At 40.5% G+C, this 27,610-nt stretch overlaps 2 protein-coding genes across 9 annotated transcripts; one reads left to right on the top strand and one right to left on the bottom strand.

Moving 5' to 3' along the window:
- Positions 1–367: 367 nt before the first annotated feature.
- gabrp (gamma-aminobutyric acid type A receptor subunit pi) lies at positions 368–7,941 on the top strand. Of its 2 annotated transcripts, XM_088375839.1 has the most exons (10): positions 368–627; positions 3,211–3,276; positions 3,354–3,466; positions 3,534–3,601; positions 3,707–3,924; positions 5,340–5,422; positions 5,626–5,763; positions 5,835–5,987; positions 6,794–6,987; positions 7,067–7,941. In XM_088375839.1, exons 2-10 carry the CDS (start codon positions 3,224–3,226, stop codon positions 7,397–7,399), a joined length of 1,353 nt encoding a protein of 450 aa, XP_088231965.1. In that variant the 5' UTR covers positions 368–627; positions 3,211–3,223; the 3' UTR covers positions 7,400–7,941. The 2 variants fall into 2 exon arrangements, with proteins under 2 accessions (XP_088231965.1, XP_088231956.1); XM_088375830.1 differs by having other exon boundaries at positions 368–3,276.
- afap1l1a (actin filament associated protein 1 like 1a) lies at positions 7,730–27,252 on the bottom strand. 7 transcript variants are annotated; one of them, XM_088375817.1, is made up of 19 exons: positions 27,113–27,252; positions 16,893–17,018; positions 16,727–16,810; positions 16,245–16,324; positions 15,710–15,845; positions 15,291–15,386; positions 14,996–15,210; positions 14,494–14,673; positions 14,241–14,324; positions 13,569–13,641; positions 12,808–12,915; positions 12,528–12,739; positions 12,278–12,423; positions 12,120–12,189; positions 11,527–11,644; positions 10,345–10,515; positions 9,286–9,461; positions 9,095–9,220; positions 7,730–8,926 (listed from the first exon to the last, which is right to left on the bottom strand). In XM_088375817.1, the coding sequence occupies exons 1-19, from the start codon at positions 27,120–27,122 to the stop codon at positions 8,900–8,902; spliced, it is 2,238 nt and encodes a 745-aa protein (XP_088231943.1). In that variant the 5' UTR covers positions 27,123–27,252; the 3' UTR covers positions 7,730–8,899. The 7 variants fall into 7 exon arrangements, with proteins under 7 accessions (XP_088231943.1, XP_088231896.1, XP_088231910.1 ...); XM_088375770.1 differs by lacking the exon at positions 27,113–27,252 and adding an exon at positions 22,255–22,445; XM_088375784.1 differs by lacking the exon at positions 27,113–27,252 and adding an exon at positions 22,255–22,445 and having other exon boundaries at positions 11,527–11,641.
- Between the last annotated feature and the right edge of the window lie 358 nt (positions 27,253–27,610).

Raw genomic sequence — 27,610 nt, 5'->3', positions numbered from 1 at the left:
CATTTTCTGGTGAGGAAGATTTCTGTGCGTAAAAGACTAGTGATGTGAGCACTTCAATGAAAATGCTGAAAGGGAAGCATTCACATGAAGACAATGATGGAAAGGAACAGATTTAGAGTTGAGGCATGCTTGAGGGGATGAGATGTGATCAGAAGTCCAAGAGGAGGTGGTTGTCAGGGTGCAGAGGAGCAGAAGAGTATATGAGGATGAGAGTGAGAGGGAACTGTCAAAGGGATTAAAGGACATGTCGTATTTGTACTTCAGCTTCATGCTCATTTGAGAGTGGAGTTGAGCGAGGCAGGAGCGAAGGGGACACGGTACAAAAGAGGGAGGGGTGAGGAGGAAGGTGGGGGCTCAACAACTGCTCTGCTGGGAGATGACGGCAGCTGTGCAGAGATGCAGGGAGATGCGCACACAGTCAAACAAGCAACATTACCAGCACACCAGGACCAAATGAGCGCTTCATTGGTGGATTGACACTTGGATGCAATCATAACCAACAGACACAAATCTCTTTTACTGGCCAGGGTACAGCCCAAAACTGGAAAAGGAAACAAAGAAAAGAGAGCAAAAGAAGAACAGGTGGACAAAGAAATCCTGAAGATCTTTGGTGCTACACGGAGAAAGGTAAGAAAAAGAGAGAAAAGAAGAACAAATGTCAAAATTACAACTCTTGCCATAATGTAAAAAAATATATAATGCAAAGTGGATATCCACAGACAGGGCTGTTTTATGTATTTGAGTTAGTAAAGATTAAGGGAAGCAACACAAAGAAACAAAGACTGAAATGGAAAGCTTAACAAAATTCATGAAAACAGTCAAATTAAAATGTGATTACGAATTTATCATACACTACCTGACTGCAGAGAAACAAATTGCACCTAATATGTCTTAACGCTCATAACAGCCATTAGCAAGGGAAATCATTCTTGCCATAAACATCATTTAGAATGACACCTCTGCCTGAATAATACATAGCTAGAACAGCTTTGCCTTCGGTAACAAGACCACGTCTTTGGGAATTGCTGGAAACTAAAACCAGTCCTATTTTGCAGATGTGATGAAGAGTGAGAAAAAAAGTCAATTAGTGACAGGGAGATTCATTTAGAGGGCAGAGGTAAGAGGGAGTAAGTTGCAACACTGGTACATTCTTGATGACTTTGATGTAGAATTAGTTATCGGGTTAGCTTTGTGAATAAAACATGAGGCAATGGTGCCATAAATCAGCAGGTGACACTTTCCCTGTCACGTGCAACTTGCTAACAGGAAAACGAAACAACCATTTAAAATTCATGCCGCTTCGCCGGCTTTATGTGTTAATTACACACGAAGGACTAGTTCTGGAGCAGTTATGGGAGTAGAGCAGTGAAGGTTTTCCACATATTAAAAGGACACACAAAATGTAGTTTTGTGTGATCAAATGATTAAATTGGCTGATGTATCACATCACTTTAAAAAATCCCAAATTCAATATGCATGCTGGACAGTTTAAGTCCCCCACAATCCATTCCAGGGTCCAACTACCAACTATTCTAAAATGTTTTTTTTTTTATGTAAGTTTAATTTTTTTCACTTCCTAGACTGTCAGTATAAAAAAAAATCGGTCTTATCATAGTTAAAAAAAAAGGTAAAGCAGGTTTAAATACTAATAATTATAATGTGATTTGATCAATGAGAGTCAAGCCACAATTAAAAAAAAAAACTAATTTGTAATTATTTTGAACATTGATTTTAAATCTCTCATGCTAAAGCAGCCACGCTTTACATCCTGCTTTTAAAAAGTTATTGATGATTTCAAATTTGGAAGTTCGTAATAAAGGTATTTTTTATTGAGCAAATAGTAGTGGCCCACTAAAATATGCTTCTTGTAGAGCGGTAAAGACCAAAGTGCATAACGATAAAAAAATACAAAGCCTCATCCAATTTCATGTGTTGCCTTTCAATCTCAGCAGATACAAGTGCACAAATTAGTCCCTCTTGAAATCAATGATTCCGTGATCACGGAATTTACCGTACATTTAAAAGCTCTGGGCGGTGATCAAAGCAGTCCGCGGAAATTTTGGCAAGCTGGTTTACATCTAGTTCTCAGCGAGATGTAAACCACCAGTAAATCAGGCAGACAATATCCACACTTCAGGGCATGATGCCCAATTCAGATTTTCCATTATACATGCCCTTTTTATGTTTTCATTCACATTACAAAAATCTGATGTTAACTGTAATGCGTCCGTGATGTGGCACACGTGTGCACAAAGCATCACGTCGAGTGACACGCACACATACAGCTTTCACAAAAATAAATACAAGCCAACGTGTAGGGTCTCGGAGCTTTAGGGCTCTGCGCAGGATCTGGAGCCATACATCCATCTTGGAGGTAACTGTCCGCAAGGAGTGGGACCACTGTTGCCTTTCCCCTCCACATTTTTTTTCATTCTTCCTTCAGCTCTAAATATTTCTCCAGCTTTTCATGCTCCTTTTTCCAGATGTTGTTATCATTAAGTATTGCTACCTTTATTACGACTGCTGTTCTCTGCTTTTTACAGTATCCACCACCACTATGTCAGGCTGACTGGCTATCACCAGTTTGTGAATCTGGATCTGGAAATCCTCCAAGACCTAGGCAGTGCACAGGTTGATGATTCTGGTTTTACAGACTGGAGTGATTTCCCTGTCCGCCAGCAGTTGGTGTTTTGCTCCTCTGGTGTTTCTGTGCTCTGCTCATGTATTGATTCATATGCCTACTCATTTGTCTGCTATGAGGCCTGAAAGGAGCTTCCATGTGGTGTTGAGGTAGTTAGTTTGATGGAGTTGCTCACTTTGTGGGGCTCTTCATGATGAGAACTGTTCAAACTTGGGTTAGCCATTGTTTGTGGGTCCCTGATGTTAGTATCTGGTTCATTTGCACTGACAGAGAGAAGTTTGTTTCTTTAGTCAGTAGGCATGAATCATAGGCACGTGCTAGCAATCTCTTCATCTTAGACACACTTGCTTGGATATCGGCTATTGTTGTGATTACTGGTTCTTGTTCTGGGATATTTCTCTGCTTTTTGTAAATTAGTCAGCCATGAGCGTAGGTATTTTGTGACGCTTTCTTCTCTCATATACTCTTCCAGTATTAGAGCCTAGAGTAGGTCTGTTTTGTGTTTTGTAAAAACTGTATGCATACCGATTTATGAACAATGAGCATCTTTCACATTTGTCATTGCTTAGCTGCTGATCCAAAATGTTTGTCCAGCTGCCTACATTGCTGACCATGTGCCTGACCTTCACGCTCAGGTGAGACAGCTCAACCCCACAATTTGTGTCACAAAGAGTGTTGAAATTGAATTTGCATTTCTGTCTGTGGTCCCAAGTGCTTGCATGTTTCCCGGCCATAACTGGGGGGAATGGAATGACTCTCAGCTCCTGCCAACCATTCAGAAGCTGATGAAAGGATACAACCGCTACCTTAGACCCAATTTCAATGGTAGAACCAAGCTTGATCAGTTTTATTCATGAATTGTTTGCCAAAGCCTCTTGTGTCTCCCTGACAGAGGGCCCTGTGGAAATTGGGATGAGTCTTGACATTGCCAGCATCGATGCCATCTCTGAAATCAATATGGTACACTATTCCTGCTATTTTGTTCGAGTGAGATAATGTGTCTGTGAGAATGAGGCACTAAAAAAAACAATTGCTGATTTAATACATCAAGATATTGCTTTTCAGGACTACACTGCAACTATCTTCCTGCGCCAACGGTGGCGAGATTCCAGATTGGTGTTCCCAGGGAACGAGAGTGTCAGTGTGGATGGACGCCTGGTGTCACTTCTTTGGATCCCCGACACCTTTATTCCTGACTCAAAGCGTTCTTTCCTACATGATGTGACGGTGGAAAACCGCCTCATACGCATATTCAGCAACGGGACCGTACTCTATGCACTACGGTACATTCTTCCAGTTTTGCTTCATACAAAACACAGAGGCTATAAGTTAGGAGGCTATTGTACATTTTCAAAAATATGCAGATAAGTGAGTTAGCAAGAGAAATCTTTTTCTGAGGTGTGAGTTCTGATTACAATCGCAGTTGCTTATAATGGTAAAGCCACCTGCTACACTACGTCAGCCAAGCGTGAGCCATTGCCACGGCATATGCTGGTCTCATAACCTGGGTTGGGGCCCTATGAAATAAAACCCACCTAAACATGAAGAGGTGTCCCTATGGTGGCTTTGTTATTAGTCTCTCGAGCAGGGATGAGCAACTGGCGGAGTTAACCCTTGAATGATTAAACCCCATCCCCGTGGTTTTTGTCTATAGGGAGTACCGGCTCGCAAAAAATGAAAAATCTGTCTATGATGGACGCCCATTGAAATACATTGACAAAAAAAAAGTGTAAATTTTGTAACCCCAGAAAAATCTGCAAAAAACACAAAAAAAAAAAAACACTAACCCCCCTCCCTAAAAAAAAGCCATTTTGAGAGAATATACCTTTTAAAAAATGTGAAGAGGTGAAAGAGGTCCACTGTAGTATTTCTACATGTTTAGAATCTGCCCTTAATACAATATTTTATCAGTTTTTGAATGAGGGGTTCACTCAGAACGTGGGCACGGGCCGCCCGTCCCTGTGGAAGAGAATTATTTTGACTGCACAATTAGTTTTATTGTTTTGAAAACTGCCCAAGTCAATTAATGGAACTTCTCAGCTTTTTAGAATGAAAACTAATTACAGGTCCTTGATTAGCAAGAATTTGCACGGCATGTAAACTTTAACACTGTAATCTATTGTTTGAGTATGTTGTGTATTTTTTGAGAGGCGTGGGTCCGTTCCGGCAAAGCTGGCTGATGGAAAATTACTCCTCATGACACATGCATCTTGGTTTGAAAAAGATTTCATTCCTGATCATGCTGAGGTTTCTTCGTTACTTTGCGTTCGCACGACTCTATCCGCACGAGCGTGCTTCCTCGTGTTTCTCTCTTCTGCTCCCGTGACGGCTTTTTGGGTCCGTCTTGAATGTGCAAATTGACTAATTGCAAAGGCCTCTGTGGGCTTTGGGCTCTGTTCCCCTTGAGGCGAATGGTCACAATAGGGGGCAACTACTTTCGTCTCCAGCCAGGAACTGTTAACACCTTCAAGCAACCATAAACTGGGTGGGGGCATTTGTCTTCTCTCCTTGCAAGGCACCAGGAGTCTATGTGTCAATTGGTTTCCTTATCAGACAATAACTTTAGGTTTAAGTTGTAAGTTCACTATCTATTTGCACTGTCAAACTACATGTGTATATGAAAATACACCTCAAATACATTTCTCAATGTAAAACACATGTAAGCTGTATGGAAAATCAGAATACGTTGTCTCCACAGCATCACAGCTACCATCGCCTGCAACATGGACCTGACCAAATACCCCATGGACAGACAGGTGTGCACCCTGCAGCTAGAAAGCTGTGAGTAACTGAACCCCAACTCACTCACATCCATCATACTGTCTCACTGTGTAGATGGCTACTATCATCACCATCCTCCTCAATATCATCATCATCATTATAAACATCGTTGTAGTAAGTATAACACTGGCGATGCAAAGGCTTGTGGTTGGCTAAGAGTCGACGAAACTCAATTTAGAGTGTTGTGTTATGTGTGTATACAGGGGGCTACAATCTGCAGGATGTTGTGTTTTACTGGACCAGAGGGAATGATTCAGTGAAGGGTCTGGACACACTGCGGCTGGCTCAGTATAGCGTGGAGAGCTACTACACATCTGTGTCAGAGGCTGTGTACGAGACTGGTAGGTCTGCTACGTACGCTTGGGACTGATGCTAAATTTTACAAGGGTTAAGAGTGTGCCTTTGTTCACAGGACAATACCCCAAGCTGGTGCTGCATTTTGCATTGCGCAGAAATGTTTTGTTCTTTATCTTGGAAACATATGTTCCCTCCACCCTCTTGGTGGTTCTCTCCTGGGTCTCATTCTGGATCAGCCAGTCCTCTGTACCAGCCAGGACCTGCATTGGTTAGTAACAATTTAATCACAGTCCCATAAGGAATTGAAAACTGTTTTCTTTTCTTTTTTTTCTTTTCTGTTATTTGACTCCTAGGAATTATTTGCATCCGTGCTTGACAATTGTACTTCTAAATATCTTTTATGATGATGCAAATGAATGATGGCATCACACGCAAGCTTTGTACTTTGGTTCTGAATTTTTCTACAAAGCTTGTGTGTGATGCCATCATTCATTTGCATCATCATTAAAGATACTTAGAAGCATCAAAGTGCAATATAAAAGTGTCTACAGTACGATATAACCCTCTTTTGTTTACCGTATATTGTTATTTGGATGTGTGGGATTTGGTTGCTGTCTGTTGCTACACTTATCTCGCGTCCGAGACGGTAACTCAACAACAGTTTTATTACGGCACCCTTGTGCATCACTCTTCCAACATGACCAATAAACCCACGTTTAATACAACTGTTACATTAGTGTACCAGTGATTTAGCACAAATCAGTTAGCGATGCCTGGAGAGTGGGATGCGGGGGAGACATGCCTAAGAGACGACTGTTGCGGTTAAGATGGTCACATGTGAGCTGAGTTCAATAAACAGCAGTGTGCATGTGTAAGAAATGCCAGATTGAGCTGTGTTTAAACTACATTAATAGACCAGCAAGAAAGACATTAGATGACCACATCTCGGACTCTAGACTAACATTGTATGAAAAATGCATGAAAATAACGAGCTAATTCATATTTAATGAATAAAGAGTTGGTGAGGGTAGGGAACAAAAGAGTCACACTTACATGAAACTGATCTGCTCACAGGCGTTACTACAGTCCTGACAATGACGACTCTGATGATGGGCGCTCGCACCTCCCTACCAAATGCCAACTGCTTCATTAAGGCCATAGACGTCTACCTGGGCATTTGCTTCACCTTCATATTTGGTGCTCTGTTGGAGTATGCCTGTGCTCACTTCTATACCATGCAACACCAAACCATAGAGGACTTACACAGGGTGGGTCAAATGTGCAAAGATCAGCAAAAATATATCCATGTAATGTTCCCATACTGAGAGCAACTGTCCTTTTATTTAGGATCTTGTGAGAGAGTTCAACGAGTCCAGCGGAAATGGCTCCATCCCCGTCGTCAGCTCCACCCAACCGAAGGATTCCGTGAAAGTAAGCGCCGCCGCCGAGGAGCCTACAGAACAATCGCCCAACAGTGACACAAAGGCCACCGGTGAACCCAAGCAGGAAAAAAAAGGTCAAGGCTGCAGCCTGTCATCAGTGAAAGATGCTTCAAAGAAGGCAGTATCCATCTTTATTGTGGAAAATCCACACAACATCGATCGCCATGCCCGCACCGTTTTCCCCATGGCATTCCTTTTTGTCAATATTCTCTACTGGCTTTATTATCTCTTTCACTGAGAGCTCCTCGCAAGCTGCTGCTGAGTTCATTTCAGCACCCCGCAGCTGCTCTGCATTCCCCATGGAGATGTCAGGCCAGTCACTTGGATCTGAAGTGATCGCACATGCTTTTGGTTGAGAAGTGATATGTAAAAAAAACAACTTCCAACCAGATGAAGAGACCACAAACGAATAGAAAGCAGCTGCCAGTATCAGAAACCGTCTTTAGATTACATCACACATTCTACTAAGCCTGCAATTTGTCCATTGACTGGCAAAATCACACAAGAAAGAACTAGCTGTAAAAAGAAGAAAAACAAAACAACGAAAGAAATGTCTGTTCCATCTGACTGCCTTTTCTCTGCTGTTTTTAATACGTTGTTTGTACAAGACCATGTCCTGTAATTACTTTCACAGCATGTAACATTAGAATAATAAAACAGTGATGCAGGACAAGCTGATGTGCTGTCTTGTTTGGATAATTGAGGCTATTATAATTTCAGGATGAGCAAATGCGGAACAAATTCTCATTTGAGTTCAAATAAGACTAAGAATCCTTAAAACTTTTTTTTAATGATGTGGCATATGCAGGCAGGGATCTGAAAATAAAAAAAAAAAGTAGAAAGACAACACTGCTTGAAGAAAGAAAAATGCATTCAATGATTGGGTATCTTTTTGAATGGGACCAGCATCGTAATCTTATTAAAATAAACGTCATGGCTATAAATAGCATGAATCAATTTAATGACTTTGAGGTTCTGTCTGCACCCAGGTCAATCTTAAAGTGCAAAATTCAACACAGGTTTTGCAGGTAAATGAAAAAGGTAAGACTTCCCTACTTTGACATGAGTGAGTTACATTTTTGCATCCAATCTCTTGATGCATGGCTCACTTATGGCCTAAGATGAATCTAAAATGTTGTAGATGTATTTAAAAGTTAAACTAAGAGTACATCTAGTGAAGCGTGTCTTTTTAAAGATGGCAGGATTTTGTTATCCGAAGCCTTACGAAAACGCAAACAAGAGAACTATACACATGAAACAGTCACCGTAAAAAAAAAAAAAACATGACATTGATGAAAAGGCACTTTGTGACTTGATCTACTTCCAATCATTTCATCAGTCCACATCACATTCATAAGCCTTTCCTCATATTAAACCACAACCACCTGAGCCAATATAAACTTCTATTTACATTGCAATACGCTTTACGACATTCCAAAACTCTAAATTTCTCATTTGTGCTTTCCACATTAAGTTCTACATTTTTAAAGCTGAAAATTTGAAAGAAAGTCTTTAGATTTCTGAATCGTCAAGTCCTTTCAGGCGCTGAAGTTGGTGTCAAGAGGATTATAGAGGACGTACTTCCACCTAGTGGCTATTTTCTTTCATTGCAACGACTCGTTGGGCATCTGTGCTTCTGAATGCTGGTGAGAAGTTCTCCTCAGCAAGTTGGCAGGTTGCAACTGTTACATCCTGTAATCAGTTCCATTTACTGCAAGTACTTCTGAAGGTTCTGCCTCTAATTTCCTTTCTTTGATTCCCATTCCTGCAAAAAGTCAGAAGGCAAGTGGTGTAGTTATTACACAACACATTCATTAACAGAGAAAATAATACAAAAGGCATAATTTTCGTTTTTTGATAGTTCATTTTGGATCTAATCATTTGCATCATTTGCTCACTGTAAGCAGAAGCGCATACAGGGAGTGAAAGCTACCTTTGCCTTCTGCATGACAGTTCCTGATGATGAAGCATACACAGAAGGCGGTCTCTTGCGCATCTCCGAAGCACAGTTTACTGGTAAGGTGTCACTGTAGATATTATGTGTCTTCTTTCTGTACCCCTACAGAAAAGAAACATGTTGTGAACAAGGATGGGTAAAGATAAATGATGATCCATTTTAAATACCTTGACGGGAGGGACAGTTTCCACAGGGGCTCCAAGAACTCCACCTGCCAGGCTTTTCTTGAGGTTTTCTTTGACTTGGGACAGTCGCAGTTCCAAGTCCACTTGCGCTGCTTCTTTAGCCCGACAAGCTTCTTCCAGCTGGGACACGCGCTGGTTCAAGAGGACACATCTCTTCTCTGTCCACACACATAATCATATCTAATATTTGAACCTTTATCATTCAAACGGGATAATTGTATCATTTAATATCACCCTAAAGCATTATTCATTTTCACTATGGCTTGTCCTCGCTTGGGTCACGGCTCACGGGTAAGCTGAACTGAATTTTGGGCGAGACAGGGTAGCCCCTGGACTGTTCGCACTCACATTCACACCTCTGAGTAATTTAGCACTGGTCACAAAATGTGTAAATTAGTCAAATAATCTGGTGCAATGATAAGCATACCAGCAACTCACATATATTAACGCTATGGTTGGCACTGTCAAATATTTATTCATCTAACACTTCAGGGCACTATGACCTTAGAAAAAATTTGACTTATTTTCAATATCATAGATTATTACGCTAGTAAATCTCCTTTAGAATCAACCCAATCCAACTGGAGGCTTAAGGTTGGTTTGGATTGGGTGTATCCTAGAGGAGATTTACTACCGTAATAATTTAGAGTGTACAAGCCATGCTAGGCAATACTGATTTGTAAACAATCGTCAATCATTATGTGTAAAAAAAAAAAAAAAAAAAAAAATTACATCATTACTATGCAGATACTGGGCTTGAAACCATCACAATAAAACATTGGATTTTCAATTTGAGGAAATTAATAAATCAGTGAGGAATGCTATGTTGTTGATGTTTTCTTTATCCCTGCAGGCAAATTGTGTTCCCACTCACTCTAAAATAATCTGGGTTTGCGGGGGTCAGACAGCTGGGTCAGACCCATTCGACATGCTGGCTTTTGCAGGATATCAACCTACAAGTTCAAGCAAAGCTGAACAATTGCGCGGATATGATGGCCAAAACAAAGAGATTTTTCTTTATTTTTGATCTTTTTTACTTACCAGAAGCTGTTTGCAGCTGTTCCTTTAGCTCTCGTTTTTCCTGTCGGAGTTTTGAGAGCGTATGCCGAATTCCCTCCTTCTCTTTTTCCAGCTCTTCTTTTGCTTTCAGGTATCGCTTAGCATCCTCCTCCGCTCGTGTTTTCCCATACCTTCCATACTGGTTGCTAGAATCTGTGATGTCAGAGATTTCAGGTGAGAGGTAAAAAAAAAAAAAATGTTTTATCTGTGCTGACTCATTAACGACTAACAAAGCAAAAAAAAAAAAAAAAAAACCCTGGGAATCCATTTCATCCACAGTGTTAAAATGACATCATGTGACACATACAGAACACACACACACACTAGTGTAAAGGTCATGAGGCGAGACAGCGAATCTAATGCGTCTAATAAATCTCCTGTTTCATCCTGAAGCTGTCAAACTCTAAGCGTGCTCAGTCCTTCTTTGAAGTATCGCAATGTCAGCGCACAGGCCTGAGAAAGAAAGAAAGGACAACGCCAATATCATGTTGCTAAACCCAGAATGCTCATCTCAATTTGTGGGGGAGCAGCCAAGGGACACAATGACGCACATGGGAGCGGCCAGTGGAAAGTGGAGATGCTGGATACTGGACTTTGAGCCAGATAGAAGCTGACGTTCTATTTTATGACACAAGAGGGGATTGGTAAACACCAGAGAGTGTCATCTGGGATTATGATTAAGATATAGCATCTGTAAGACATCTTTGAGGTCAGCAAGAATTGTCAGATGAGACAAATGTTGGGCACATTTACATGATAACTTTGTAAATGAGGTTCTGGACAAATTTTATATTAAGATTCCAGCTCACAAACTGCTTCTCCACTGGTCTTATTCTAAATCTTGTGTAGCATACTACTACAGTAGCGGTGCAACCAACACAGTTTTTCAAAAATACATCACTCTTGAGTAAAGAAAACAAAACAACAGTGATGAAGTTGGACAATTGAGATACTTTGGTGCATCACTCATCGTTTCGGTGTGAAATGAAAAGGAATCAAAAACATCCAGTTATTTGCCTTTGAAGGCCACAAAAGAGCAAAGTGACGTTTTTTAAATTGATCAGTTGAAAACTGTTTTGAGTTCAAATCCTTTAAACTAGCCAGAAGCATGGCCATGACCCAGGAATTTTAGTTTGTGCGGGAATTCGACCAAAAAACACTTACTTGAACCTGTTCGTTCGAGGGAGTTGAACAATTTGTTTTTTTCAGAATCCCTGCTGGACAAACTGGATTGCCACTTGCCTTGATTCCCCCACTGCTGCCGGCAGCTCTCGATAGACTGCTGTAGAAGAACACGGGGAAGGGAGGGGTGCAAACAAAAAGTTCACATACTCATCAATGTAGTGAACCCACTTTTGGATTTATTGACTTCTGACAATGGAGGTGTGTCCAAGTGTGTGTGGGTGGAGGCGGTGAGAAGCGTGTGTTTAAACTCATGTCAGTAGACCGATGTGAGGGGTTTAAAGGCTGTTAAACTGCAGTGACCTTCTTGTCACCACTATGGAGGCTGTTTGTCCTCACTCCCATAAACACACACACACATGCACGCACACACACGCACACACACTAAAATCAGAATCATGAAACATTTTAGTGTGAAGTGAATTTATAGTTACTTACTTTTTGAATACAAATAATCTATATATGTGGTTTATTTTTGAATACAAATAATGATATGAACAAAAATGTTCATGATATTCCCGCTTATACTTGTTTCAAAGGAAACATGCGCTCATCTCTGTGCATGCAAGACCAACCTGAACATCTTCATTTGGGACCTCGTCATATGTTCTGAAGTCTGTATTACTTGCAGAGGATGTGACCCATCTACATAAGTATCAGAAAGTGGAGAAGAAATGATGTCTGCTTTAGGTGAAAGGGTCTCAAATACACCCACTAAAACTGTCTCACTCACAGGAAGGAATGGCGAGCAGCATTGCGAATATTAGCAATGGTCTCCACGTCCACGCAGTCGTAATGCAGAGACTCTGGATCTGTTGTGGAACCGGTTTCTGCCAAGAGAACCCCGAGCCATCTGCCAAGGTCCTCAGAGTTGGCGGCCTGGAAATAAGCAGAACATATTCAATCGGAAAGGGGCCACTTCTTTTAAATCTCAAGTAGGTTGGAAGGTGAACAAAAGCTGCAGTCAAACAAACAATTCTCACCTCCAGAGCAGCCACAGTGGTGCTTGCTCGTAAGATCCGGAAGGCAATGGGATGCTTGGGTCCCAGGCCTGGTACCACTTCACAGCCATGCAGTGGGAGGGAAGGCAAGGAGGTCTGATGGTCGCCTCTGTCGTGGTAGAAATGCAGGAAGCCTCTGCACACACAGCACCAGTGCTCCTGCCACTCTTGGTTGACGAGCACTGACAGATAACCTGAGCAAACAGAAATGACGAATGAACTCCGAGTCATCGCAAAGAGAAATGTGGAAGCAGCCACAGACCTTGTCGAGGGTCGTTGTAGGCTGTTCGAGAAGTCTTCTTCTTTGAGAAGCTGATGATGCGTGTGATCTTTCGACCTGCAGCTAAGGCGCCACGCCTCACCTTACCTGCTTTGAAAATCAAAGCATTGGAGATGCTTTTGCTTGACATTTGGAAACAGTACTTGATTGGAAAACATTCACTGATGAGAGATTTTTAAATCTAAATTCTAAATACTAACACCCACACAGGAAAAGTTTCACGTGACAATAAGCAACATTTTCCTGATGATCTTGAGGATGACACTTACTGGGACATGTTTCATTCACACAAGGGTATGCAATGTGACATTTATTTACTGCTGAATTTTAATTACATCAAATTACATCAATGTGAAAGTTTTTTGATTCTATTTGGCCAAAAACTTAGTGTCCAGTTTTCGATCTTGTTTGTTTCTTTGTTAGAAAGAATAATAAGGAGAACCCATGCATTTTCTATATTGCATATCCAGCCCAAGGTCATGGCAGCATTGAAAGGCAGTCATCTGAGCCCTCACCCTCAAAAACAAAGCTTCATTTTCTCTCATATCATCAAGCTTTACATTGTAAAGATACAGTAGATCTGAGATTTTGTAAAATCCCAGTATTGACCTTTTGGCCGGGAAGTGTATCATTCTTATTGAGCTATCAGCAAGAGGCAATTCCCACTGCCTCCTGCATCTGCCAAACCTGTTAAATTGAGAACAAAAAAAAAAAAAGAGTAGCTCCATTCACATTATACTCACTATTTTCTCGGAAGTTCTCCCCCGTTGATACTCCAACATCTGAATCTGAATTGTTCCTTTCTGCAGATAACCTCTGTGGAAGAGCACACATGCACCCAAACAAATTGACTTATTTCCTGAGACACTTTTCTACTCGATAACCCAAATATATTTTAGAAGCAAGAGTATTGTAAGATAGCATTCCGGAGTAATCTGGTGTTAGTGAGCTGTGCATGGGCGCAACCAACAACTCCAATTCCCGTTCCACTTGTCCTGTATCTATAAAGTATGTTTATCTCTGGGTTCCCTCACTTTCATTCTTTATTTTGCTCACTGTCCACCATGAACACATGACATCAGAAGAGGAACACAGTATTTTCCATCTGCTTTTCTCCCCTCCCTTCCTTGACTTTAATTTATGATGGTGTCGGTGAATGTTGAAGAGGTAGTACTCAGTCCAACACTGACTCACCCGCAGCCCTATTATTGGCGTCTTAGCAATCACTAAGATAACACATCTTGCCTTTGCTCTGCCAATCAAACACAGGTAGTGTTTACATACGTACAATCGATTAGGAAAATTGATGGTGACAACACAATTGCTGCTTGCTGCTGACTTTTTCTTACCGCAGCTGAGAAAAGGAATGATAATGTGTGAGTGTAAGTGACAATAACCATGGCCTTTTGACACACCTTGTCAAGTTCGGTTTTCCTCAGAATGACGGGGGACGCGGGTACCTCCGACCCAGTGCATTGGCCCTTCACCTCTCTGATAACCTGCAGGGATAATTGTCAAAGTCAAACAATTTCCACCCTGTTTTTCCAGGGGCTGTCAAGATGCTTGACGGTCAACATTATTATTGTATTCACACTCAGGCTGGCCAAGCAGTATATGCCAACTGGAGTAGACAATCAGAGTAAACACATTTAGTCATGTTGCAGTTACCCCGAGCCATCGCTCCGCTTGCTCTTTGCTCTGCACAGCCAGAACCAGAGCATCTCCGTTGGGTAAGGTGAACCGGAGTTCATGGTTCTTCCGTTTGCTATCCTTGGGGGCGTAGACCACAGTGCATTGGGGCAACAGCATGTCCACGTAGGGACATGTATCCTTGGAACTCTTATAACACTGCCAATGATACATATGAGAGATTATAGTCGAATGTTCTTAAATATTGGAACCTCACAGCCACATCATTAGGTACAGCTCTAATTAGATCTAACAGTGGCAATGGAGAAGTATCAAATTTAACAATAATCCTGTTATTATTATAACAGTCTGTGGCCCAAACTACGTAGGAGATGTGTCAATGAAATACACATTGCAAACTCCAACCACAACAAGAATAGCACATTCTTCAAGTTCAATTCAAGCCATGCGTTCAATCGTAAAGCACTGGGCTAGTTGTCGCAATGTTTCACCCGGCCTTGTTTTTCTGGCGTTTGCTCACTTGTAATCGATTCTCTCGTATAACCGTGAGCTGTTTGGCCCACTGGCCGAAGCGTTTCTTGCGTAGCAGGAAGGCACAGATCCGACAGTCCCTGGTTGGGGGCATGGAGCTCTCATCTGAGGGCCACTGATGTGTCAGCTGCACACCGGGACTCCTCTCTTCCTCGTCTTCCTCATATGACTCATAAGAGCTACTCAGAGCATCAGAATCATTATCTGAGAGAGCAGAGGCAGAGTACGCAATTTTTTTTCTTTGAATAACATTTGGATGACAGTATTATGTATTATTAATTTACAGGAGTTTTTACGATGGGAGATGATGCGAGTAGTTGGGTAGTTGTTGTCTGCATCTTCATATCCATCCTCTATAGAGGTGGGAGGGCTAGGTCTAACTGAAGAAAAAAAAAGTATTAATTAATAAAAAGGCATTTCACATTTGCTACACCACATGTCTTGAAACTCAAAACTGTTCACATGAATGGACTAAGTTTGCCTGTTATTCACTCCACATAAACTGCTTTGAACTATATCTATTGATTTTGTTTTCTTTCTTCCAAACTTTTCACCTTTAGTGTAATGTGTTTATCTGTTCAAAAAACCAAATGAAGTGAAAAATATTCGATAATATATGTTAAATGTATCAATTTATAATGTTTGAGAGCTTACTGAAAAGCAGTCAAATGCGACAAGTTGAGTCAAGAGGGAAGATGTTTACCTCGGGCGATGATGTATTCAGGCATCTTGCCCGGACTGAGTGGTACTGCCTCCTCATAATAATCCTCAGGAGGAGGTGTTGTGGGCAGAGGGGGAGGAGAGTCGGCTGAATGCACAGCTGAGGAGTCTCCACAGTCCTGATAGGTGAGACAGAAATATACGGTACACCCCAAATGTCATCAATAACTATGAGCGATTTGTTTGTTCCCCACCAAAGGGGCTATTTCATCAAAGAGAAACAGAGAAGAAATGATTCCCTGGGTGGAGCAGGCCCTAAATCTCTCCTTACCGTGCGATGAACATGTGGGAAACCCCGCAACATGGAATACATTGTATTTTATCCCCTCGGGCCTCCTTAATCATTTACACATCGTAATCTTTGCTCACATAGTTCGTTTTGGAAAAGAAAGGCTGGAAAGACTAGCATAGATTTTAAATGATGTGGAAAGTTACACATCACAGCCTACATGTAGAAAACTAACCCAGTTGTTATTTGAAACCTGTATTTGGATGTACAAAAAAATTAGGTCACTGACCTGTTTAAAGGTCTCGCTTTGTGCATCTTTTTCTAGCTTCAAATCGTCCGTAACATCCTTTAGGTCTCCAAGTTCACAGTCTGGAAATGAAAACAACTCACGCTTAAAGGTGAAGTCAACCCCTACATTATCTTTGTAATAATATGTTTTGTGCAGTCCAACTAATCGAAACACAGTGTTCTGAATAATGTTTCGTTTGTAAAATATGAATTAAATGGGCAAAATTCACCCATTTTTATCCATCTCAGGGGGCAGCCATTGTGCCACTTGCTGTTGACTGAGAATGACATCGCAGTTGCTAAAAGTCTCAGGTCACAACCAATCGCAACTTAGCTACAGAAAACTGGTGAGTCGTGATTAATTGTGAGTAGTTAGTAGTACATGTACAACATATTATTTGTAAAGAAAATGTTGGGGTTGACGTCCACTTTAAATACAAAAGTAGGCCCTATGTACTGTAAAATTACAGAATAAAAACGCACCAAACTTGTCAAAGAGTGACTCCACAAAGCTGGTGCCATTCCTGTACACTGCTGAGTTCACATAGATATAGTCTGTTCCCGAAACTGGAATAAAGAAGGCTAAGTTAAACACTTGATGGCTCTGCAAAGTATGCATAGGTTTCTCTCAAGGTGTCTTTTCACTGACCTGATGGTTGTATCTGCTGCAGGAGGTTCCAAACTGAAGTCTTCTTCTCCTGCGTGGATGAGCTCAGAGTCTCCTGATCCAGCAACTTCAGCAGAGCGCTCAGCTCACTCACTAACTGCTCCATTGCTGTAATATCAAGATGAAATGTCAGGGCGAAATGAGATGAAATATAAGCAGAGGGCAAAGGTCGGGCACAGATGTTTAAACAAGCATTCAATGCATGCAAGCTGCTTCCCTTTACTTCACAGTATATTTTGCTTGTTTAACCCTTAACCCCTCACAGTCTGTGAACATCTCTCTCTTCTGAGAAGAGCCAGACTAAACAATACACAAATTGAGTGACTGGACAGATGTCTGCAAAGCAATTCCTCATTAAAATAGAGAAAGCTAAAAGTGGAGGGAGAAAAACAACCAGTTGAATCCTCTGACCAAAAGAAAGCAACATCATTATTAGCTAGCATCTTGGAAACATGGCTTGCACAAACAATGGCAAACCAAGTCGAATTTGAATCAAATACTGATGAGGCGAAATTCAAAGCTCTGGCAGCCTGCCGAGATATGAGATCATGGCAAGAATCACAGATTAGAGAACACATTTATGATGCAGCAGCCAAGCTTTTCATTTGTAGACTTGATCTTTATCTTGAAGTTGGGCGATGTTAAGGCATGCATGCACAGATGACATCATATGATGCTGTGAGATGCTCTGCTACCCGCTTGTGGAAAACAGAGCCACATTTTAACCTATCTCTATTTTGAATCCCTTAAATTCCATTGTACTTCGGTGTCTCTTCACTGTGGCTGGTTGTCATGGTGACAACACAACACATAAAAAATCCAGTGAATAAAATCTAATAAAAAGACCACAGATGTTGTTTGCACACAGTGTTGCGTGGTAATGATACAGGTGAAGATTCTTTCCTTTTAGCAAGTCTCCATCATTCACATCTGATGTAGCATCTATGCCTTAGATCACTCAAAATCCCAAGTAGACATATATTTAGGTACGCCAGTGCACTCTCATTTGCTCCAATAGGTGAAAAAAAGTAACAAAAATGTGACAGCTTGATGCGCCCATTCCATAACCACGGAGTAACTACGACATTAAAACAGAGAACTGTAACTGTTAGCTAGACTTTATACAGACTTTATGCTTTACGTTCAACCGGTTCAGCAAATTACTTTTTCACAATGCTTTTCAATTGGCAACATCTATAAGGAAATTGACCTGACAGGATGGGATTGGTGATCTTTTATTTATTTTTAGGGCAGTGATCGTTAACAAAATCCTGATCGTGCAAAGACTACTGTGTTTATTTTTTTCTAAATAATCTTGTCAATCAAAAACTCAGCATCTTTGTAATGTTCTTTGTAAAATTCCACAGGTGTACCTAATGTTGCGGCCAGTTGGTGCCACTACCAAGCTGATAGCATCTGGTGGAAATGCCCCATTATTCCCACAGCTCAACCTGCAGCAAGAACCATTTTGTTTGAATTCCTGTGTTATCTGACTCGATGCTAGACACAAGCAAATGCTACCAAAGGCAACGCCCCTACATACCCCTCACCACCGATGAGTCGTTTTGAATGCTTTCCTTCGACAAAGTTGCGTGCAATTTAATCGTCACACCTTTTTGACAATTGCTTCAGTCACTGCTACTGCCCCAACATCTCCATAACTCAAAGCATCAGCCACCAGCTATACCTCCCTGCTACCTGATTCATTTTCACAGTCTAGTCACAATAGACTTGCTGAACCATGCATCTTGTTGGGGTCAGCCATCGGACAGTCTCTCAGCTAGAAAACTTTTTGTTGGGAAGGCATCCATAAGGTAATAAGACCTGTTCTAGTAAGGAGGCACACACACATGCACACACACACACACACCCTTATGTGGGATGATAAATAAGTTCAGTGTGCGTGTATGTGCAAATTTGACGAGTGTATCATTAATGCTTTTGCCAGTTGTCAACAGCATTGTATTTTTGTCAATGGTTTGCGAGAGCAAGATGTTCCCACCCTGAACAGCAACAGGCATACTTTCCTGAGGTAGGTCTTCCTTTGGGTTGAACAATGGGCCATGGACGCTCTAGTCGAAATGCAAATAGAACTGTCTACATGCTAGTAACGTGTGTTTTACTGCTCCTTTAAAAGCATTTCCTTCTATTGTACTTAAACCACACTTGCACTCCCTGTAACGTTGGCATGAAGAAGTGATTCATGCATGGATCAGCCGCTTTGACCCTGCTCATTATGACGCGATTCACTGTGCAAGGGGGATTGGGAGGCTCATGAGTCGGATCACTTGGCCTAGTGAAAGCTGTCTCTTTGCCAAATGTTCCAGCTGTTTAGATTGTCGCTCTGGGTTGAAATTGTGCTTCCCCTAACCTTGGAAAGAAAGAAAAAAAGAACATCTATGTACATTGTGATTCATTCACTGAACATTTAGACCAAAGTCAGCACTAAATAAAATCTAGTAAACTAGTGCTGCATTGACACAGAACACCAAAACACGAAGAAAGCGCACGCCAGAATTACCATTGAATCCAAAGTCATATGCCTCTACAACTCTAGGGATTCGGTAAGTTGGTCTCAGGGGTTCGGCAGAGCCGCCATTGCAGAGGTCCGAACACACCTGATTTATAAATTCGTGATAACGCATATCTGAACTGGTCTTGCAAAGGCAACAGAAGTCACACTCATTTGGCTGGTATGTCATTTGTTGTGAGTTCATGCATTGTGCTGGTTTTATTCTTTGAACAAGGTGACGTTCATGCACGACTCATTTTGTGCACCAGTAAAAAACATCCACGTCTTGAATATGATTTTTTTTTTTTTGCTAAGGAGGGGTTCGGTGAATGCACATATGAAACTGGTGGGGTTTGGTACCTTCAACAAGGTTAAGAACCACTGCTCTATAACAACTCTATGATAAATCTCAACTGAAAACAGCACGTTTATTAAAATTTGCGACTGCTTCGAGGTGTTGTGTATTTGTGTTTCGGAGCATCCGAGGAAAACCAGTGAGCCGTAGGGTTACAACTTTTATTTAAAACGTGTACAACGCTACATCTTTTGCCACCCTGAAATTGTTGACACTTAAAATATTTACAGGATGTTTTGTACTTAAAATTGGCAGCATGGTAATGTGAGCCAAAAAAAGAAGAGTCGTTCTTCTTCTTGCTGTCCCGGCAGGAATGCTTGGAGCTATTCAAAAGCTTTAGCCTCTGTCAAACATTGACTTCCTCTCACTTGTATGACAATTGCTGGTAAACACCACACGCATTCCTCACCTTGTTGATAGTGTAAGACTCTGCAAAGTGCAGCCTATGAATAGAGATGCAAGTGTAGACTTTTTCTTTTTGTCTAAAGCAATTCTGCAAGGATGAGGGAAAGAGAAGCGAGGGAGGAGGTTGGTGCTGATTTGGGAATTGAATCCCGTCAGCAAACAGAACACCTGTGCTAACATACCCAACAAACCCTGATATGAAAAATAGTTTGACCTCAGCTGAGTTTTTCTCCTTAATAGCATTAGCAGAGTCTGCTGCACTCCTACACATAATGTAATTACACAGACACACACTTGAATGACATTTGTCCTAGGTGACAGTTCAGTCATTCAGCAGTTTCACAATATTGTTGCGCATACTCCATCTAATTACAGAGGAATTTGGTTACACAGAGACTCTCCCAAGTTTCCCAATTAGCTGAGCTAAGACGCCAGTCACTTTCACAATAGTGCAGCATTACTAAAGCACACACCAAGGGTTGGAGGGGCCCATCCACAACGGTCAACTTTGCTTGTATTTTTTTTATCATTCACTAGTAAAGATGCTTTTGTGTTGGTCTATTACAAAAAACTTGGGGCCTGATCGATATGAACTTTGTAAGGCCGATACCAATGCTGATTTTTGAAACACAACAAAACGATTACAAATTAATTGGCCGATTAATTCTAAAAATGCATACCAACTACGTTAACTTGTTTTTTTCTTGTCACTTCCAACAAATATATGAATTAAAGATATAACATTTGACTGTTTTACAATACTTTGCCTTTCAATATTTTTTTAATTTCTAAACAGAGAGAAAATTGGGGATAAAATCATGCAAATAAAAATGAGTAGACAAAAACAATAAATCTTTGGGAAATTATTTAACTAAACTAAAAAAAATATATATATAAATGAGGTTAGAAATACCTCTGGTCCACTGGTCTGCAAATTGGAGGTAGCCAAGTGGAACAGGTGGAACTACATAAACAAAAGGTGGCCAAAAGAAGCACGCATTTTTAGGCAAACATCACCGAGTTTTTATCATGTTCAAGTTCAAATTCAGAATATAAGTATTTTTAAAAGAGACTAATAGAATAATCTGCCAAATTTGGGCCAATGTTGATTATTTTGAAAAGAGCTATTGCATTGAAAATTTCATATATTTGGTGGGAACATATATCAGCTCACTTGTTTGCCATTTTGATGCTAAAGTTAAATCAATAACATTATAGATTTTGCCCCATCTGGTGGCACCTCAGTGTCAAGGATATTGAAGTGAGATGATGCTTTAGCTCTTGATTTCTGAATAAATTATTAAAATCAGCAACTGCTCTTAAATTGTCGTCCAGTGGAATTCCTTAAAAAAACAATGAAGTACGCATAAGGAAAAAAAAAACCTGTACCCTTAACCTTAATACCAAACACAGGTTTCACAATTCAACGATTTCTTTCTCTGTTGAAGAAACTTTGCCGTGTGAGACGCTGAGCAGCCCATTTCATAAGAGAATGTTGTTTTAGGACTTCATTGCATCCTGCCCAAATTAAGGATACATTGCGCCGGATGCAATCAAAGCAGCCTCAGAGCCTCCTCCAAGTTTCACAATTAGCAGAGCACCCCCCACCCCACCCCCTTGTGTTTTATGCCTCATTTCAACTTCTGTATACATAGACTTTATGTGACTGGGGGGCAAAATGCTGCAATTTTGCTTCATCAATCTAAAAGACCCTAACCCTTGTGGCTTCTCACTATGCATTTTGGCAAATTCCATTGTCATCAGTTATTTTTGTGACCACTGTGGTTTTTACTTTTTTTAATGACTAACAAGAATTTCATCTATTTGTGTACATAATTAAGACAACGTCTACAATAATTCCAAGAAACCCTGCGCAACAAAAAGAAAGACAGATTATGGCTTAGAATGTATTATATGGGAGAAAGTTCTGCATTACAATGAAAAACAAAGTTGACCCCAGAGCATTCCATGCACTGTTAAAGCTTCTCAGTAGATTGTAACATAAAGGTCCACATTTCTTACCCCTTATTCAGCTTGAATACAGCATATAGAGAGCATTAGGCAACGCTTACCCTCTACAGCAGTGGCTGAGAGTCCGACCATGGTCCCAGATAACAGAGACGTTCATTCATACAACTAGCCGATAGTGTGAGAAATATTCCAGAGTGAAGGCCTGGCTGTTGTGTCAGTATCGCTGGTGGAGGTGAGCTGCAGCTTGCCTGCCTGCTGCTGAAATCACAGTCCCTCCTCTCCCTTCCTCCCTCTGATCTGTTATCTCTACACTCCCTCCCTCCATCTGCCCACTTCTCTTTTCTTTTGGGGGGCAGGGGAGCTGCTGTATGTGTGTGCGCACCCAGGATAGTCTCTCACTCATGAAATGACTCAACCAGTTATCTGTTTTTACTCGTTTTATTATTATTTGCAATTTTCTCTCAGCCTGCGTTATTATTTTAAAGTACAGTAGCTAGGCCCAATCTGCACTTTGACAGAAGAACCGAGATATGTCTTATTTTGTTAGATAAAATTCTGTTCCAAGTGATGATTTTGAATTGAGATGTTTTTCGTCTGTTGAGGGGGAGGCAAGTTAGAACTTTTCAAAGTTACTTCTTGCCTTCAGGCAAACATACAGGCTCCGACATGATGAAACACGCCTTCATTGACATCAGCACAAAGGTGACAGTCAAAAACCCTCGAGCACAAAACAATAAACAACCTCAACGACCACTTTTTACGCATACTTTTACCTTACATTTTTGCCAATTATCAAATATGATGCAGAAGTCAAAAACTTTCACGAGTGTTAACCGGCCACAACATGACATGTACCTCCCATGATCAAATAAGTTTCAAGAAAGTGTAAATCCCAAAAATGTTTTGGGTATTCAAGAAGTGCATGACATCATTCTGAGCACTGAATATTTTTCCCCACTTCTTCAGCAAAAGGTTGGCAGAGACCCATTTATATCACTTTCCCCACCCACTTGAAGAATACTGTAAGCCAATTTTAGATACAAAGTCCTCCATATACAGTACAGTACTCGCTCAACTGGATATGATGCATTGAAACTTTCAACAACCTCACAACTACAACAAATCCTGATTTAAAAGAAGATAGTTAACGATATTCATTTTCTCAAATCACATTTTCTTTTGTATCAAACCATCTGTCATATCAGCACAAACAAACTATTCCACTGCATTTTATGGGGACCGGAGGATAGTGCGATTATATACAAGGGGTCCACTAACCATATTATTATGTAACAGGTTAGCATCATGCTTGTAACCGGTACATAAAAGCTACCATATTCACGTATCTATCATGTTGGTTTAGTCGACCAAACCTTCATCTGCCTCCTGGACTTGCAGGCATAAATACAAATGCCGCAATAGCATTTAGTGAAAGACAGTAAATAATGGACTGCTAATGTGTTCATGACTTAGGTGTCCTACAAGTGTCCTAATTTCCCTATCAATAAAGCCGAGCGATTTTAAAGGTTTGCTTGGATCAAATTTGGTCCAGATTGACTTGACTTCAACTAGAGCCCTGACCTCAACCCCATAAACACACCTTTGGGTTGAACCAGAACAGTGATTTTCAGCTCGTAAATGTTTTTCAGGAATCCCTCCGACAGGATAAACAAAATCCCACAAACACACAACTAAATCTTCCGCAGTGTCAAGAAGAGCGGAAGACTTTATTGAGGAAATAAAAGCGTACTGGCAATGTGTCATATTTTTACTATACTAACTGTTGTCCTTTTCAGCCATTGTTTCAAGAGTGTTACAACAGTTTCAGCCTCAGAGGACCTCGAGTGACCTTTGATCTTGTTTTGGCAGACTGGGAGAGGGAGGCAGCCAGCTCAGGCACACAAAGAGTTTGCAAAGAACAAAATGGAAAAAGAAAAACAACTTGGGAGAGAGCAAGGGGAATTTCTCACCGAAAGGCATCAGTAATAATATACAGGATAAGGTTTTCACCTGTTTCCAATTTTTTCTACAAATCACCCTAATTTGTGTTGAACGTGACAAATACCAGACACGCCCTGTTAAGCTCAGTTATGGTATTTCAAAACTGCTCCACGTTGTGTTTAAACGTGACCTCTGAACCCCAGAGTAAAGCTGTGAACTCACAAGATGATGGATGCCAGAGGAGGGACAGCAAAAGCAAACTAGGCCACAAAACACACTTTACCTTGAAGACTGACTGGGCACACCAAATGTCATGTTTTTGAGTCATACTAAGCAACTCACAATACCAAACCCAAGTCTGACAGTCCAGAAGCATCTCCCTGGGAGAGCTATGTCTAATGAAAACGGCAGGGCTTTTCTTGGAAGTCCCCCCTCCTTCCTTATTGTCTTTGGACATGGAGGACAAACAAGCATTCTCAAACCTGATCAGACATGAAAGAGCGCTGCAGGTCCAAGACTTTGGTGCTGGGGTCTGCAGGATGTGAACAAAGCTTATTTTCATGAAAAGGCACAGCAGAAGTGCACTTTACTTTTTTACTTTCATGTCTTGTTCGGATTGCTTAACTCAGATCACAACCCAAGCATGACAAAGAAATATTACAAGAACACCAATCCTTTATGCGCTGCATCCTATAATGGTGGCTGTTGGGGGGGAGTTTGCTGGATTGCCAGATGTTCTTTAAAATTGCACGGAGAGCTGTGCCAACAATGCTTTGTCTCACCAGCATGTGCCACCAGTCCACTCCCAGTCTACTCTTCAGATTCCAGACATTTCGCAAGAGTGACGGCTCTCATCTCGTGGCTAGACGACATGTCTGGGCATTCATGGACTGCTGATACAGTACATTCTGCTGCCTTAAACCCAACGTCTTTTTAAAACACGTTTTTATCCCTTTCATTCTCTCTGCCGATCAGAAGTCGCCCCCAAGGACTACATGAGTGACCCACATGCCTGTTTGAAAAAGTAGCTCGCCAGTGATGAGACATTGTGATTTCCTAGGATTAAAATGTTCATTTTTGAATGTAAACCATTGAAATTACTACTAACAAAGTGTCGCGTAGTTTATCCGTTTCCTACCTTGTTAAATCATTGTTGAAAATCTATTGCGCGTAATGATTAACACGATCAGTGTCTTCGTGTCCTTGAGCCATCCTTGTCCCCTTCAAGAAAAAAAAATTCCTAGCTTCGTAGCTTTGCCAGTGGTAAAGAGTTTAGTCATTTTTCAGTCTTTATGACATTACAGTTGTACATTTTATGTAAACTATCAGTCAGTTAAAGTTTGTAAGTCATCTACCATTGTTGTGATTATTTTACTGGTCCTGAGAATAACAATTTTAGCTTGAACTGAGCGCACTAACTAATATGAGTAAAAAGACCCTGTCGTCGAAAAGATAGACTGCTCACACAGTGACGCAAATCAACAGTTTGTTCATGTCTCAATCCAGGAAGTAAAAACGGTATTGTTCCTTTTCCAGTCTGGGCTTGCGAATATTCTCCCATCAATTTAGCATTTTTCCCAATGTTTTTTTATTGACAGACCCTCCAAACATGCACAATAATCTAATTAAGTTACTTTTATTAGATTTATTTTTTACAAAATAATGGGATACAAATGCTATCTTTCAAAAATGGAAGTGCACTGTAGTTAGAGCGGTCCAAAGCCACAACTGGCCGATCACACACTGCATCTGGTACTTTAAGGCATTTTCAAAATTAAAAAGTGTTTTATCTTCTTGGATTTCAATGACATTCCCAAGTCTCCTGAAATATCAAAATATTAATATTTTCATGACAGGCTTCTTGTTGGTGAATCATGCTTTCCGTGCTCATGCCCAGTTTTTTTGTGTGAAAGGTATATAAGAAGGGGAATTAACGTGGGAGGAAAATGCAGAGCATGAAAAAAGGACTTCTTTGCAATCGATAGATATTTACATAAAAGGTGATTGAAAATGACCTATTCATGTCTGTTACACCTAATCTTGTTTGATTCACTTACATTATACTGAGCAGTCAAACGAGATGTTTTTTTTTCTCCACCCAAAAGTCTATTTTCATGAAGAATGATCTTAATGAGTGAATGGACCTGAATAATAGTATGAAAGCTTTTTAATATATGAGATTTGCTGCTTGAAAAGTGACAATACAATGTTTTTCAATTATAACTGATTGACACTTGCATCTCGCTTCTCTTTTAAGATGTCAAAAGAGCCTCTGGCGTTTACATTCCATGGCAAAGTAGCCACTCTGTTATTATAGTTGGTACTTTTCTCAAGAAAAACATTTAGAAGGTTGAGTTTGCTTCTGATGCAAATGTTTGTAGATGTGATAGTTTGAATGTGCAAAAGAGTAGGAAAATAAATGGTTATACAAATGTGAATACCCATATAAAAAGTCATTTGTTTTATCCAATTAAAAGAAAAAGAATGTTCTCTACTATTGACTGACAATCAGTCGTGGTTGTCGTCTGCCTGTCTGTCATCAACTCTGAAAAGGATAAGTGATCTCGGAAGTAAATATGATGAAAGTATTTTTGTGAAAATACAAAATGAATGGATGAAATACACAAAACAAATACAAATAGGGTTCTATTAATTGATTAAAACATTGCATCACCATTTTGCTAAATTCCACACTTGTTTGAAATATATGGATTGCATCGATAATTCTTGTGAAAAATAAAATTAAAACGATACAATCCATTTTAATATATCGGAAATTTTTAGCGTGGGAGGAAAAATAAAAACCTTTCCACCCACCCAAGCCTTTAAACTGCAATTTATATTTACTCCAACTACTCTTATATTAAATATTCTAATGAAATATTCTAAATCACCTGCTTTACTTCCAATAAAGGAGACACAAATCTTCATGCTACTTTCAATAGTCCCCCTGTCACAAACAATCAATTAAATAGAATTCTTTATGCTGCCAACAATATGCTAGACATTTGGACTCACCAGATGGCATGTGCAGGGCCTCCGTGCTCCCTATGGAGATGGTCTTCCTCCTTCTGTTGATGACATCACATATCACCTCCGGCCTTCTGTTTCCTTTTCCGGTCAGCTGACGTGCATCCACTTTTACTGTACTGTCTCTAGTGACCCTTGATCCTTTTCGAGATATAACTGAATGTACTTGTTACTTCTGCTCTAATTCAACAAAGTGACAAAACAATAGTATGAGTAATTAGTGCAAGGCTGTTTTTTTTTTTTTTTTTAGCAACAAATCCCTACCCGTAAGTAAAGTGCAGTATCTCCCATCATTTTTTTGAATGGGAGCTTCATGAATGGGCGTAGAGAGAGCTGGGTGTTACTCAACTTTTCAACAGATTGCAAGCACAAGCGGGAGGTAAGCAGCTTGTGATGCAAACATGTGGAACATGTTTGGAAAAGTCGGAAGGATGTACAAATTAATGAGGGAAGGGGAGAAGTATGTTCTTCCCACTGTTTTTATTA

Source organism: Syngnathus floridae, chromosome 1 (genome assembly GCF_059516105.1).
Source record: "Syngnathus floridae isolate MCC-2025c chromosome 1, RoL_Sflo_1.0, whole genome shotgun sequence".
NCBI lineage: Eukaryota > Metazoa > Chordata > Actinopteri > Syngnathiformes > Syngnathidae > Syngnathus > Syngnathus floridae.
The sequence above is the reverse complement of the archived record's forward strand: the minus strand, read 5'-3'. Positions and strand labels throughout refer to the sequence as shown.

Excerpts from the sequence above, each read along its gene's own strand:
- gabrp (XM_088375839.1), top strand. The coding sequence starts at position 3,224 with ATGTTTGTCCAGCTGCCTACATTGCTGACCATGTGCCTGACCTTCACG. Across the intron at positions 3,277-3,353 it reads TGCCTGACCTTCACGCTCAG|TGCTTGCATGTTTCCCGGCC; the intron begins GTGAGACAGCTC and ends TGTGGTCCCAAG. Across the intron at positions 6,988-7,066 it reads CCATAGAGGACTTACACAGG|GATCTTGTGAGAGAGTTCAA; the intron begins GTGGGTCAAATG and ends CCTTTTATTTAG.
- afap1l1a (XM_088375770.1), bottom strand. The coding sequence starts at position 22,285 with ATGGTCGGACTCTCAGCCACTGCTGTAGAGG. Across the intron at positions 16,811-16,892 it reads GCAGCAGATACAACCATCAG|TTTCGGGAACAGACTATATC; the intron begins GTCAGTGAAAAG and ends TCTTTATTCCAG. Across the intron at positions 12,190-12,277 it reads GCTGCTCGCCATTCCTTCCT|ATGGGTCACATCCTCTGCAA; the intron begins GTGAGTGAGACA and ends ATACTTATGTAG.